This window comes from Pseudorasbora parva, chromosome 18 (genome assembly GCF_024679245.1).
Source record: "Pseudorasbora parva isolate DD20220531a chromosome 18, ASM2467924v1, whole genome shotgun sequence".
NCBI classification, from domain to species: domain Eukaryota; kingdom Metazoa; phylum Chordata; class Actinopteri; order Cypriniformes; family Gobionidae; genus Pseudorasbora; species Pseudorasbora parva.
Genome location: NC_090189.1, coordinates 1,340,559 through 1,355,558, shown reverse-complemented (window position 1 = coordinate 1,355,558; position 15,000 = coordinate 1,340,559). Strand labels below are relative to the sequence as shown.

The 15,000-nt window shown below is 37.7% G+C and overlaps 2 protein-coding genes across 2 annotated transcripts in view; one reads left to right on the top strand and one right to left on the bottom strand.

Annotated features, from left to right (window-relative positions):
- Nucleotides 1-83: 83 nt before the first annotated feature.
- Nucleotides 84-8,670, top strand: klf4 (Kruppel like factor 4). Its single transcript, XM_067422760.1, has 5 exons — nt 84-413; nt 527-650; nt 2,610-3,366; nt 5,446-5,610; nt 7,450-8,670. The coding sequence occupies exons 1-5, from the start codon at nt 409-411 to the stop codon at nt 7,623-7,625; spliced, it is 1,227 nt and encodes a 408-aa protein (XP_067278861.1). The 5' UTR covers nt 84-408; the 3' UTR covers nt 7,626-8,670.
- Nucleotides 8,671-14,058: 5,388 nt separating this feature from the next.
- Nucleotides 14,059-15,000, bottom strand: part of rad23b (RAD23 homolog B, nucleotide excision repair protein) — a 22,239-nt gene continuing 21,297 nt past the window's right edge. The window contains exon 10 of the mRNA XM_067422761.1: nt 14,059-14,905. Within this exon, the coding sequence (XP_067278862.1) occupies nt 14,792-14,905 (114 nt within the window). The 3' untranslated portion in view covers nt 14,059-14,791. The remainder of the gene's footprint in view (nt 14,906-15,000) is intronic.

Here is a 15,000-nt window from a genome sequence, read left to right as displayed (position 1 = left end):
CAAAATATCAGCCCTGTGCCAGATTTTTTTTCTCTTCTGAATGACGTCACGTGTTTTTTCTTTTTTTTTTTTTTTCTTTGCGGTTGCCGCGCAACGAGAGGCGTGTCCGGGGTTTAAGAACTAGGCGAGGAAAGCCCTGCGTGCATCTGACGAATCACTCGAGCCCAGGCACCGGAGAGAGCTCGCGCGTCCCGAATGGCACCGAGCGGGAGATAGCTGAGGGAATCCCCGACCTAACGAAACCGAGCCGGTTCGCGAGCGATGGCGCGGAGACGCGTTTGATGCGCGCTTCTTCTTTTTTTCCCCTTTTTTTGTTTTTGGGAACGGGACTGTCAGTGCTGGGAAGCGCGCGCAGTGTTTTATAAACACTTACTTTCTTCATTTCTGGACTGGACGCGCCTGGACTTCATGAGGTGCGTTTTGCACTTGGAGGCTCCAATACTTTTTCTTCAGGCTTGTTTAGGAGCGATAGTTTCCCCAGACCAGCGTGCATAGGATTATTTTGTACCTTTTTTTCCAATTGCAGGCAGCCACCAAGTGAGTTTGACAGTATGGCACTGAGCGGCACGCTTTTGCCCTCTATTTCCACCTTTGCGAGCGGGGCTGATGTGAAGCACACGGCCATTATGAGACCTGGAGCTGCCGGTTCGGTGAGTACCCAACAGGTGTCGGTCAGCGAGCTGTAAACGCGCACATTCGCACGCGGGTGAGATTATGTCACCGGCTCTTAGTTATTCCTCGGTAGGGGCGTGAACCGTCAACCGCTCCACTACACAACTTATGACATTCTGGACCATGCACTGATTATTTATCTTCCACTTCAGGTTTGATTTCATTAGTTTGAAGCCTAATAATGCATTAAAATGTATTTTAATAACGCATAACATCGGATTTAAATCAACGCGTCAGTCTGATAGTTACGCGATTATTTAGCGTACAAGAATAAACGTCCGTTTTGCATTTGATTATTAGGTCTTTAAGATCTACAATGCACTTGTTGTTTATCTTCCACTTCAGGTTTGATTCCTTTAGTTTGAAGCCTAATGATGCATTAAAAAGTATTTTAATAACTCATAACATCGGATTTAAATCAACGCGTCAGTCTGATAGTTACACGATTATTTACTGTGCAAGAATAAGCATCCGTTATGTATTTGATTATTACTGAGATCTACAATGCACTTGTTATTTATCTTCCACTTCAGGTTTGATTCCCTTAGTTTGAAGCCTAATGATGCATTAAAAAGTATTTTAATAACCAATAACATCGGATTGAAATCAACGCATCAGTCTGATAGTTACGCGATTATTTAGCGTACAAGAATAAACGTCCGTTATGTATTTGATTATTACGTCTTTGAGATCTACAATGCACTTGTTATTTATCTTCCACCTCAGGTTTAATTTCATTAGTTTGAAGCCTAATGATGCATTAAAAAGTATTTTAATAACCCATAACATCGGATTCAAATCAACGTGTCAGTCTGATAGTTACGCGACGTACAAGAATAAACGTCCGTTATGTATTTGATTATTACGTCTTTAAGATTTGAGACTTCTTTTTTGTCTTCCACTTCAGGTTTGAAGCCTAATGATGCATTAAAAATATTGTAATAACCCATAACATCGGATATGTCTGACAGTTACGTGATTATTTAGTGTGCAAGAATAAACGTCCGTTATGTATTTGATTATTACTTAGATCTACAATGCACTTGTTATTTATCTTCCACTTCAGGTTTAATTTCATTAGTTTGAAGCCTAATGATGCATTAAAAAGTATTTTAATAACCCATAACATCGGATTCAAATCAACGCATCAGTCTGATAGTTACGCGATTATTTAATGTGCAAGAATAAACGTCTGTTATGCATTTGATTATTACGTCTTATACGTCTGACCCGGGATCTGAGTAACTCAAAAACTACCCTGAAGATTTTTAACTCAACCGTTGCTGTGTGCCAGTCATATAATGGGTGAATGGGTAACACGTCTATAAGAGCAAAACAAACAAACAAAAAAAACATGCCTCATATCAGGCGAATCTCATCTAGCGTTCCCATCCGCTATTACTTCCGTCTGGTGAGGTCAAATAGCGGCGCGATCATAGACATACATTATGTAGATCCTCATTTAACCGATCCGCGCAGGCAGTAATGAGGAATCTATATATTATATATACATATCTATGATCGCGCCAGTTTGACCTCACCAGACGGCAGTGATAGCGGATGGGAACGCTAGATGAGATTCGTCTGATATGAGGTAAAAAAATAACATAAATACTGTTGTGTTTCTGGCAGAAACCGATCGGTTCGTGTCTTAAGACATCAGTGTGTCGTCACGAGCAGCAGGGTTTTGTGCACGTTCTCTAAGCATGTTTTTTTTTGCTCTCGTAGAATTGTTACCCATTGACATGCATTATACGAGCAACGGTGGAGTTAATCTTCATTTGTGTTCTCCTGAAGAAACAAACATGTTAGATGCCCTGGGGGTCAGCAGATAAACATCTAATTTTCATTTTTGGGTGAACCAACCCTTAACGATGTAATGAGACTAACCTTGTTTTATTCCCCCTTTCTGCATGTCTCGCTTCGTTTGGAATAAGAGATGGAAGGAGGAAATGTCACACCTGAAACGCGCCTGCATGTCTACAGATGGGACTTGCACTGACCTGGACGTCCCCTCCGTAATGACCAAAAGGGAGCCAGAAGAGCTGGACCTGTTGGACTATGATTTTATCCTATCGAATAGCATGTTGCAACAGCAACAACAACAACAACAACAACAACAACAGGAGGCCATGGCCGGCACATCCAGGACTCTTCCACCATCCCCTACATCTTACTCCTATCAGATGCCTTCTCCTCAGGGACAGGATGCCAGCATGTTGTACAACATCCCAGATATTAGCGACGTATCTCCCTCTGGAGGCTTTGTGGCGGAGCTGATGAGGCCGGAGCTGGATCCCGCATATCTTCAGCCCACAAGCCTTCATGGGAAATTTGTGGTGAAGACTACCAGGGACATGGCTGATTACAGCCAAGGGCTTAGCATTAGTAAGGGCGGCTCAATGCCGGACCTTCCGTTTGTTTGTCCTATGATAAAGCAGGAATGCCCTAGCACCTGCACCATCACACGCCCAATGGATATTCACCTGGAAGTGAACTCGCGTCAGAGACCCCTACTGGACCCTCACGGTTTCAGCACCGGCCGTTTGGGGCCCGGCCGCTCTTCCACATCATCCCTCTCTCCGGACGAGCATCCTCAAGCTCAGTCTCTAGGAGCCGCTCCATTGGGATATCATCCTTCTCCGGGCTATTCCGGCTTTCCTCAAACTCCCACCCAGTCCCTGCAATATCAAGGTCAGTCACAACTCAAACATTTTTGAGTTGAGCCTTACTTTTTCCTACCTCCATAGTTCAGCTAGAACACACCTGTCTATAATTATTAAGGGTTAGTTCACCCAAAAATGGCTCCTCCTAATGTCGTTCCACACCCATAAGACATTAGGGTGAGGAGTTAATGACAGACATTTCATTTTGGGGTGAACTAACCCTTTCTAGGTGTGTATGACATTCTTCTTTCAAACGAATCAGAGTTATATTATAAAATGTCCTGGCTCTTCCAAGCTTTATTATGGCAATGAATGGGAGCCCAAAATTTGAAGTCCAAAAAAAGTGCATCCCTCCATTATAGAAGTGCTTAACACGGAGCGTAAAAAGCGTAACTGGTCCGACGATAAATTTGGACGTAGTGTAAAAAGCGTAACTGATGCGACATTGAATTCGGACGTAGAGTAAAAAACGTAACTGGTGCGCCGATGAATTTAAACGTAGCGTAAAAAGCGTAACTGGTGCGCCGATGAATTTAAACGTAGCGTAAAAAGCGTAACTGGTGCGACGATTAATTTGGATGTAGAGTAAAAAGCGTAACTGGTGCGACAATGAATTTGGACGTAGCGCAAAAAGCGTAACTGGTGCGCCGATGAATTTGGACGTAGCGTAAAAAGCGTAACTGGTGGCACGATGAATTTGGACGTAGTGTAAAAAGCGTAACTGGTGCGACGATGAATTTGGACGTAGCATAAAAAGCGTAACTGGTGCAACGATGAATTTGGATGTGGCGTAAAAAGCGTAACTGGTGCAACGATAAATATGGATGTAGCATAAAAAGCATAACTGGTGCAACGATGATTTCAGACGTAGCGTAAAAAACTTAACTGGTGCAATGATGAATTTGGAAGTAGCGTAAAAAGCATAACTGGTGCGGCGAGGACGACGGACGTAGCGTAAGTATTTTGAACTGCGAGAGGCCTTATACTTTCTGTGTAAGTTGAATACGGAAGGCGGTCTGCCCGAAGCTAGATATTTTAGTTTATAACATGTTAAATATGGATATTTTTCTTTTGCTTCAGAAGGCCATTTATTAACCCCTGGAGCCGTGTGAAGCACTTTTATACCTGGATTAGCCAGGCTATATGAACTAATATAACTCTGATTGTATTCGATTGAAAGTCATGTGCACGGATGGCTTGAGGGAGAGCAAATCACGGGGTCAGTTACATTTTTGTGTGATCTGCCCCTTTAAGTGCTCCTGGAGATCTTAAAGGGATAGCTCACCCAAAAATGAGCCTGTGATGTTTATCTGCAGGGCATCCAACATGTTTGTTTCTTCAGGAGAACACAAATGAAGATTAACTCAGCCGTTGCTCGTATAATGCATGCGAATGGGTAACAATTCTATGAGAGCGGGAAAAAAAAACAACATGCTTAGACAACATGCACAAAACCCTGCTGCTCGTGACGACACACTGATGTCTTAAGACACGAACCGATCGGTTTCTGTGAGAAACACAACAGTATTTATGTTATTTTTTTACCTCATATCAGACGATCTCATCTAGCATTCCCATCCGCTATCACTGCCGTCTGGTGAGGTCAAACTGGCGCGATCATTTATTTATTTATATATATACATAGATTCCTCATTAGTGCCTGCGCGGATCGGTTAAATGAGGATCTACATAATGTATGTCTATGATTGCGCCATTTTGACCTCACCAGACGGAAGTAATAGCCGATGGGAGCACTAGATGAGATTCGCCTGATAATAACATAAATACTGTTGTGTTTCTCACAGAAACCGATCGGTTCGTGTCTTAAGACATCAGTGTGTCGTCACGAGCAGCAGGTTTTGTGCATGGTTTTTTTGCTCTCATAGAATTGTTACCCATTCACATGCATTATACGAGCAACGGTGGAGTTAATCTTCATTTGTGTTCTCCTGAAGAACCAAACACACCTACATGTTGGATGCCCTGGAGTTCAGCCGATAAACATCACAGGCTCATTTTTGGGTGAGCTATCCCTTTAATAAGCTAGCGTGTCTGATCAGAATGCTCTATGATTGAAGGCTGATGTTGACTCTTGACTCTTTGGCAGAGCTTATTTCTCCAGCCGAGGGTTTGCCGGAAGAGTCGAAGCCCAAACGTGGTCGGCGTTCCTGGCCGAGGAAGCGGATCGCCACACACACCTGCGACTACGCCGGCTGTGGAAAAACGTACACCAAGAGCTCGCATCTCAAAGCCCACCACAGGACTCACACAGGTACTGCCTCTTCTCTAATCCCCTGCTTACCACACTGCAAAAAATGCTCTTACTTAGTAATTGTGTCTCGTTTCCAGTCTAAATATCTAACAATTCTTAAAACAAGTTTTGGCTGCCTCACGAATGTTTTTGGTTTTAAAAAAAGAAGAAGAAGAAGAAGAAGAAGAAGAAGAAGCTAGATTTGGAGTATCGGTAGATGTTTGTTCAGTTGCTGAATCTTACACTGAATTTTCCAGAAGTGTGTCTTGGTCCCTCAGGACAGATGTTGATATATTGGTAACCAATAGTGAATGAAACCGTGAGCGCGACGTTCCGATCGAATCTCGGAGAGTTTCCCACGTTCAGAGCCCTCCTGTTCTTCTCAATGCACTTTGTCATTCGTTTATTAAAAAAACAACAGCGTAGGTAAAGAATCGAATGTCTTCCACCACGATGGACACACACACTGATAGTCTTGAAGACGGTGTGTGTGGCTTCACGTCCGTCACAGACGAGGAACCAGAGGAGCGAGAGGGCTTCAGATTCGGTCAGAATGCCGGCCGACGGTTTCTGTTTTTTACATTTTAGCCTCGTGTTAATCTTCCTGTAGCTGAATTCCTTGAGGAATAGTCGTCATCTTGTTTATCTAGATAATCTTGATTCTTTTTAGACATGATTTTAGAGTATCAACACTGCAAAAAATCTTCCTATTTAGTGTTTGTGTCTTGTTTCCAGTCTAAATATCTAACAATTCTTAAATCAAGATGCATTTACTAGATCAGTAAAACGACAGAAAACAATAAAAATATCACAATGAGTTTTTGCTTGATGATAAATGAGCCAAAATGATCTGCCAATGGGGTGAGAAAAATAATCTTATTTCTGTTTAGGACGAAAACAAGATTTCAGTCAGAAATCAGATTATTTTTCTCCCCCCATTGGCAGATCATTTTGCCTGTTTTAAGCAAAAACTCTCTTCATTTAGATATTATTCCACAGAAAACAAGCAAAAATATCTCATGTCGTTTTACTGATCTAGTAAATGCATCTTGATTTAAGAATTGTTAGATATTTAGACTGGAAACGAAAAAAAAAATACTAAATAAAAGAGTATTTATTGCCGTGTAACATGCCCAAACGCAGGACTACAGCGAGAGCTCGGGTGGCAGGTGTGCTGTTCAAACAGCAGGTTGATCCCTGTTGAAATAAAACCACAAGCCAGTTCGACTTCCTCTTCTATTCAATAGACCAAAAGGATGAGCAACGTTTGCTGCGACCAAAGCGAGTTTGATTGTTCTCGTTAGGACCTCAGGGTGAAACGCTAACTGTTGAGTGTGTGTGTGTGTGTGTGTGTGTGTGTGTGTGTGTGTGTGTGGGCATGTTTTTGTGCCATATCAGGACTCAAGTGTGTATAATGCCATGGGTATGACACAGGTATTACAGGAGAGGGTGAAATATGAGGACATTACCCATGGCCCCACTTTACAAAAGGCTTATAAATCACACAGGAGGAGTTTTTATGAGAAAGTAAAAATGCAGAATGTGTGTGTGTGTGTGTGTGTGTGTGTGTGTGTGTGTGTGTGTGTGTGTGTGTGTGTGTGTGTGTGTGTGTGTGTGTGTGTGTGTGTGATGGGTAGGTTTAGGGGCAGTGTGTGTGTGTGTGTGTGTGTGTGTGTGTGTGTGTATGTGTGTGTGTGTGTGTGTGTGTGTGTGTGTGTGTGTGTGTGTGTGTGTGATGGGTAGGTTTAGGGGCAGTGTAAGGGGATAGAATTTACAGTTTGTACAGTATAAAATGTATTACGCCTATGGAGAGTCCCCACAATTCACAAAAATCTAACGTGTGTGTGTGTGTGTGTTTAGGAGAGAAGCCGTACCACTGTGACTGGGAGGGATGCGGCTGGAAATTCGCCCGTTCGGACGAGCTCACGAGGCATTACAGGAAACACACAGGACATCGGCCGTTTCAGTGCCAGAAATGCGACAGAGCCTTTTCTCGGTCCGACCACCTTGCACTGCACATGAAACGGCATCTATAACCAAAAAACTAAACTGGAAGACCCCGACCCCAAAAAAGGAAAAGTGACGAGACTAGTGAACCACATGTTGCCTTTGAACAAGAGTCAACACTGCAAAAAATGCTTTTCTTACTCAGTATTTTTGTCTTGTTTCCAGTCAAAATATCTAAAAAATTCTTATATTAAGAAACATTTACTAGACAAGTACAAATTATTGTCTATAGACAAGTATATATTATTGTTTTGGGGAAAATAACTCAAAATTAACCCCTTAACTGTCACCCAGCTTTTGAGAATAGACATGCACTATCCAGATTGAAATGGCTGTAGTTCAAGAAAGCATTAGTGTTTTAAAGTAAACACTCGGCAGATTATTGCGGATGTGAAAACAATTCAAAATATGAAAGTATGAAAAAGTTAAGGAAGTTTAAATTAAATGTAAATAAAAAATACTGTGTTAAAAAAAATGTAGTTTATGTATATATATATATATATTTATTTTACACAAAAAAATACTCTAAAATTACTATTAAATCAAAGTCTTATGTCTAACCAAGCTGTGTTCCAAAAATGAAGTTGATATCAAAAATTAAAGTCCCCATGAGATTGTGTTTAGGAGCAGTACCAAAAACAGCCACCGGGTGTCATCCGCAGTCCGTTGATTGTTTGTTTTGATGCATTTTCCTGTAAATTTCTGTCCAAATATCACTTCCATCACAAAACAGTCACCGAATATGGAACCTTGAGACTCCGATCTTTCCGACGACATGCGGCAAGATTAGAAAACATTTTGATTATAAAATAGTTCAAATAAATGTTGTAATATGAAACGTGACACCGCCCACTAGGGGGAGGAGCCTGCTAGAAGAAATACGAGTACCGTTTCCATGGTAACGCAACGTCCGATTCCAAAACGGTTAGCACGTGATGTATTTTGAGTTCGTACGCTTTCGAATGACACCTAATTTATGATGATTACTAAAGTATAGGATAGCAAAAAAAGCCATCAAAACAAAGAGCGGTCACAGTTAAGGGGTTAAGAGAGTTTTTTGCTTAAAATAAGATAAATAATCTGCCAATGGGGTGAGAAAAATAATCGTGTTTTCTGTTTGAATTAAGATTATTTTTCTCACCCCATTGGCAGATTATTTATCTTATTTTAAGCAAAAAACTCTCTTCATTTTGAGTTATTTTCCCCCAAAACAAGACTTGTGTAGTAAATACTTCTTATTTTAATTTTTTTTGGGATGTTTGGACGAGAAACAAGACAAAAATACTGAGTAAGAAAAGCATTTTTTGCAGCGATAATGAAGCTCCATGACGAGCTGTGTCTTCCACAGCATCAGGGTTGGGACTTGTCTCAGATTTTTAGTGTGTGTGTGTGTGTGTTGTTTTTTTCAGAGGCGGACCGTCTTGGAGTATTTTTACTTTCTACTCAAGTAAATTTTTAAGTATCTACTTTATCAGTGTTTTTCTTTAGAAAACTTTTACGTCACTGCATTCCAAAGCATAATATATAACGTCACACTGCAAAAAATGCGTTTCTTACTTAGTATTTTTGTCTTATTTCGTCAAAATTCCCAAAAATTCTTACATTAAGAAACATTTACTAGACAAGTACAAATTATGGTCTTGTTTTGTTTAACAAATTTTTCCTTAAAATAAGATAAATAATCTTTATTTTCCTCACCCCATTGGCAGATTATTTATCTTATTTTAATCAAAAACTCTCTTCATTTGGAGTTATTTTCCCCCAAAACAAGACAATCATTTTTGCTCGTCTAGTAAATACTTCTTGTTTTAAGAATTGTTAGATATTTTGACTGGAAACAAGACAAAAACACTAAATAAGAAAATTAAAAAACAAATAAAAGTTGTTGTTTTCTACCTTTTAATGCTTACACTAAACATTTTGTACTTTCTTACTTGTACACCAGTAAAACTTTGAATACTTTTACTTGGGTAAAAGTATGCATTTTACATTTTTAATGTAATTAAGTATTAAATGATATTCAATATGAAATGTACTGCAGTAAAAAGTACAATATTATATTTAGGAATGATGTGAAGTAAAAATATTCCAAAGAAAACTAAATTACTTGGAAAGTAAAAATGCCTACACTGCAAAAAATGCTTTTCTTACTCAGTATTTTTGTCTTGTTTCGCCAAAATATCAAAATAAATCCTCAAATAAGAAACATTTACTAGACAAGTGAAAATTATTGTCTTGAGGGGAAAATAGCTCCAAATGAAGAGAGTTTTTGCTTAAAATAAGATAAATAATCTGCCAATGGGGTGAGAAAAATAATCTTGTTTTCTGTTTGAATTAAGATTATTTTTCTCACCACATTGGCAGATTTTTTATTTTATTTTAAGCAAAAACTCTCTTCATTTTGAGTTATTTTTCCCAAAACAAGACCATAATTTGTACTTGTCTAGTAAATGTTTCTTAATGTAAGAATTTTTAGATATTTTGACGAAACAATACCGAGTCAGAAAGACTTTCCGCCTCTGTGTTTTTCCACCATTTTTGTCGTCGTCTTCCAACATGCTGGTGATTTTTTTCTGTTTCCTGCACACTGGGACAATACTGGAACGTGCATCTACTTACCGACAAAACTTGGAGATGCCAAGTGCCAAAATAAAGACTGGAAGTATCAGGGACACATTATAGATGATATGTATTAAAGAGGCCTTTAATTGACCTGCATTCAATCACACTGATCCGACTTATAAAGCCATTCATTTCAGGTACAGAATAATTTATCGCTGTGTTAGATGGTGCTGAGTTTGGCCAGGTGTGTTGAGTAAAGGTACCAAAGATAAACTGAAGTGTGTGAGTCTTCGGGGCGAAAGCATGACCTCTCCTTGGTGATGGCTAAACTGCACTGTGGTTTGCGAGGTGCAATAATTTTGATATGTAAGACGTGCATATTTTTATATAAGAAACAAACAAAACCATAACTCTGAACAAAGCTGTTTTTGTTTATAGTCAGATTCCTGTAATATAATCTTTGTACATTTGTAAATATTTTTCATTACTTTTTTTGTGTATTTTATGTATGAATGCAATCCAATAATAAACGGAAAATGAAACGGTATGAGTATCGGGTGAGTAATGTGTGATTTTTAAGCTGCTAATTGTCCGTTTTGCAGACTTTCTCCTTCATTTCTCTACAAAATAGGTCTATTCCTGCAGGCTTTAAGAGACCTGTCTCTGTGAATCAACGTTTAAAATTAAAAAAATAGGACCCATTGGTATATCACGGTATAAAAGGCTCTACAATTCAATTTGAATATTGTGGGAATACATTGCATGGGGCAAAATTATACATTTTTCTCTTTTGCCGAAAATCATTAGGATATTACGATCATGTTTCATGAGGATATTTAGTGAATGTCCTACAGTAAATATATTATTAATAGTAATATGCATTGCTGAGGACTTCATTTGGACAACTTTAAAGGAGATTTTCTCAATATTTAGATGTTTTTGCACCCTTAGATTTCAGATATTTTAAAATAGTTTGGCCAAATATTGCAAATATTAAAAATAACAAACCATACATCATTTGAAAGATTATTTATTTTTTAAAAATGGACCCTTATGACTGGTTTTGTGGTCCCGATTCAGCTTTAATGTTCATAATATGTGACCCTGGAGCACAAAACCAGTCATAAGTCATAAGATATATCTGTGGCAATATTCAACAATACATTATAAGGGTCAAAATTATACATTTTTCTCTTATGCCAATTATCATTAGGATATTAAGATCATGCTCCATGAGGATATTTAGTAAATGTCCTACTGTAAATATATCATAATTGTATTATTAGTAGCAATATGCATTGATTCGGACTTCATCTGGACACTTTTAAAGAAGATTTTCTCCATATTTTGACATTTTTTTGCACCCTCAGATTTTCAAAGTTTGGCCAAATATTGTCCTAACAAAGCACAATAAAAAAAAAAACATCACTTGCAACAAATATATGTGCAGAATACACATAATTCTGCTTAAAATAAGCCCAAAATGCAAAATAACACGACCAATAAAGGATAGTAGGAGTTATTCCGATCAGTAACGTAACAAAACATTTGAAGTAAAAAAAAATACAATTATAGTAAATAAAAAATATTGAATACAATTAAAAAATATTTGTTAAATAATTAATTTTTGTAATGTGTTTTTGTTAAGTCATGTCATAATATTGTTTTACACATACAATTGGTTATTATTATCTGTTATATTGTGTTTGTTTTTGTGTGTGCGTTGAATTTTATTAAATCTAGTCCAAAAATCCTAATAATCAAAATAAATCATAATAATGTTATTAATAATATAGGGAGCCCACAACCACAACAAAACATTAAAAAATGTGTTGTCCCTGTTTGTTTTTTATTAAAAGATAATATCAAAATGAGATTTTAGTGATATTTAACCACTATATAGTTTCCATTTCAGAAATCTGGTCACCTCATAACAAACCATATGTCAATGGAAACCTTTATTTGTATAATATGATGATTTAACACAGTTAAATTCTCCTCAGCTAAACATGCATAACTCTGTGAAACTATAGCAATGACCAAAACATAAATCAGATGATATTTCCTGTATTATTTACAGACTGAACCTCGCTATCCGTGTGCAGATTATCAGTCAAAATCATGTTTTATTGGCGTTTTTTAAAGCCAAATGTTCTTGTTAGTTGTCACTCGCTGATCTTTATGACTTTTGATTTTAGAGCCAGTCAACTTCACATTAACATGCGAGAGGAAAGTAATGATATATTGCTTTAATTAATGATAGCCATTGGTTTACTTTTTTTACCCGCTGAACATTCTTGTAATATTTCCCTAGCCATGATATATTTGTGATTACATCTGATGCAGATAAAATGAGTGGTTTTATACACTGAATAAATAAATGTATAGGCTCGTTTTCAGTCGTGGTCAACAGCGCCCACTGGAGGACAAACAAAGTCAGCACGTTTCACGTTAAAGGATCAGTTCACCCTAAAATAATCATTCTTTCATCATTTACTCGTCCTCGGGTTGTTCTAAACCTGTATGAGTTTCTTCCTTCTGTCGAACTTACAAGTTTTTTGTTTTTTTAAGAAAAATGTGGGTAACCAAAAATACTGATCAGAAACTGTTTGTCGCATTCTTCAGAAATACATCTACAGAAGAAATAAACTCATGCTTAAAACAACTTACAGCCATGCTTCGGTAAATCCTAGGCTAATTATGACATAAAAAGTCTTGATTATGACATTCTGAGTATAAATGTCATATTTGTGTCATAATATCTCCACAATATTTTTGTCTTATGGCGTTACAACTTCTCTGAGGCAAATATGTTCACGTGTATTCACCTGGATATTTGAGGCGCAATTCGGAGAATTTGTTGTTTAAACCAAATGTGGGCTTTAATTTGGGGAAATTAAAGAGCATATTACCAATTAAAGCACACCTGAAATAAATCAAACAAAACTAGGAAGGCGTTTCGATTCCAATGTGAGGTAAATGTTTGGGAGACATCAAAAACTTTGTCTAGCTGACAATTTTATCGGAATATTTAAATAACACATTTTTACTTGAACCTGTCTAACGTCCATCTTATCTACGTTATTTTCCACGCTTTTTATCTCATCTTTATAGGTTCGTTATAATTACTACCATTTTGAAGAGGGGTCAATTTACGCCATTCCTGTCACACAAGCCTTTACACTGAAATAATACATGGTGAATTTGTGTTACTTACCTGTGTGTAACCTCCATCTCGTCGTTGTCATTGCTCAAGTTTCCTTTGTAAAAGGTCCTTGTTAAAATTATACTACTATTTTTAAGTTAAAGGTCAGACTTTCGCGCCTTTCTTGTCAGACAATAAGGCTCACGCTTTTCTGTTCCAAGTATTTCAGTCAGACGTTTGCGACACGATTTTACACACAATTACTAAATATATTGTTTTTAAAAAATGGTTGTATTATCCCTGTAAGATACTGCAAACCTCCCAATATTTACAATTTAAAATTATTAAAATTATACTACTAACATTTTTAAGTTAAAGGTCAGACTTTCGCGCCATTCCTGTCAAAAACGCGCGCTTTTTTGTTCACGTGTTTCAGTCAGACGTTTGCGACACGATTTTACACACAATTACTAAATACATCGTTAAAAAAACCCACTTGTATTATTACTGTAAAATATTTCCAACTTCCTACCCTTAAAAGCACACAAAAAATGAGGGTATCACCAGTTATTTTTGTAAATACACACACTGACAAATCCAAATGTTAACTTCTATTCCCATTTCTGATTATGGTCCATTTGATGTTTAAGATATTATATGTCTAGCTATGGGTGTTTCAGGTGTGTATACAGTCTCATTTCTGCAATAAAATGCAATTGACAACAAAAAAAAAAACAAATATTAAAAAAGGGTAATCTGTTTTTACGTTGAAAACGTTTATTTCCCTGTAAAAATGACAGTAGACTGATATTAATGTCAAAACTGTCAAATGATGGAAGTCATATACATGCTTTAATGGTTCTTAATGTATATGAAAAGCCTGCATTTGTCAATATTACTCAAAACATCCACAGCAAGAGCCGATATCCTTAACTGATACTTAAAGAAAGGAACCAATCTTATATAATCATCATCCTTTGCTTGTTTAAAAATCTGTACTGCCATTTAAAACTGCAGTTTTTGGGATTCCTATTAATAAATGCCAACTTGAATGCAAGAAAGAGAAGAAACAACCGTCCTGAACAATGATAATATGATTAAACCAAACGTCCCGGATCAATCCTGACTCCTAATTTAGGGAAAACAAACTCCACAAGCCTCTTGAACCTGCTAACATGTCCTAACAATGGAGAAAACAAAGCTTTTTATTGGTCATATAAAAGAACAAATGAAAAACAGGTATCACACAGGCAAATGTTAGATGAAGCAAAGAGGCTTTTACTGATTTCTGCCACTGGAGACCAAAAATCTCCAGACGGACGTGCTTATCCAGTGTGTAAAATTTAGACAGAATAGGACAGCCTGTGTGTGTGTGTGTGTTTGAGAGGGTGAATGAGTGTATTTGTATAGATTTTCTTCTCCAAAATGATCATTCAAAAAGAAAAACAAAAACATAAGAGGGAGGGAAATGATCAAGGTGCCACTCCTCTAATCATCATCAAAGTTCTGTTGTAAAAGGAAGTTTGCCGCCAAATTTTCATTCTTCTCACAAGCGAAGTAGGCCTGTATAACGAGTCCTTCTGGGAATCCGAGGGCTTTTAGCTGAGGAAAAAGCACAGAGGAAACATGGAAAGGTTAGATAAGACCACAGATATGTCCGTTTGGGGAAAAGACTTGCGCACCTTTGATCGTTCGCC

Coding starts and splice junctions, on each gene's coding strand:
- klf4 (XM_067422760.1), top strand. Junction 3,367..5,445: donor CCAGTCCCTGCAATATCAAG/GTCAGTCACAAC, acceptor ACTCTTTGGCAG/AGCTTATTTCTCCAGCCGAG. Junction 5,611..7,449: donor CCACCACAGGACTCACACAG/GTACTGCCTCTT, acceptor GTGTGTGTTTAG/GAGAGAAGCCGTACCACTGT.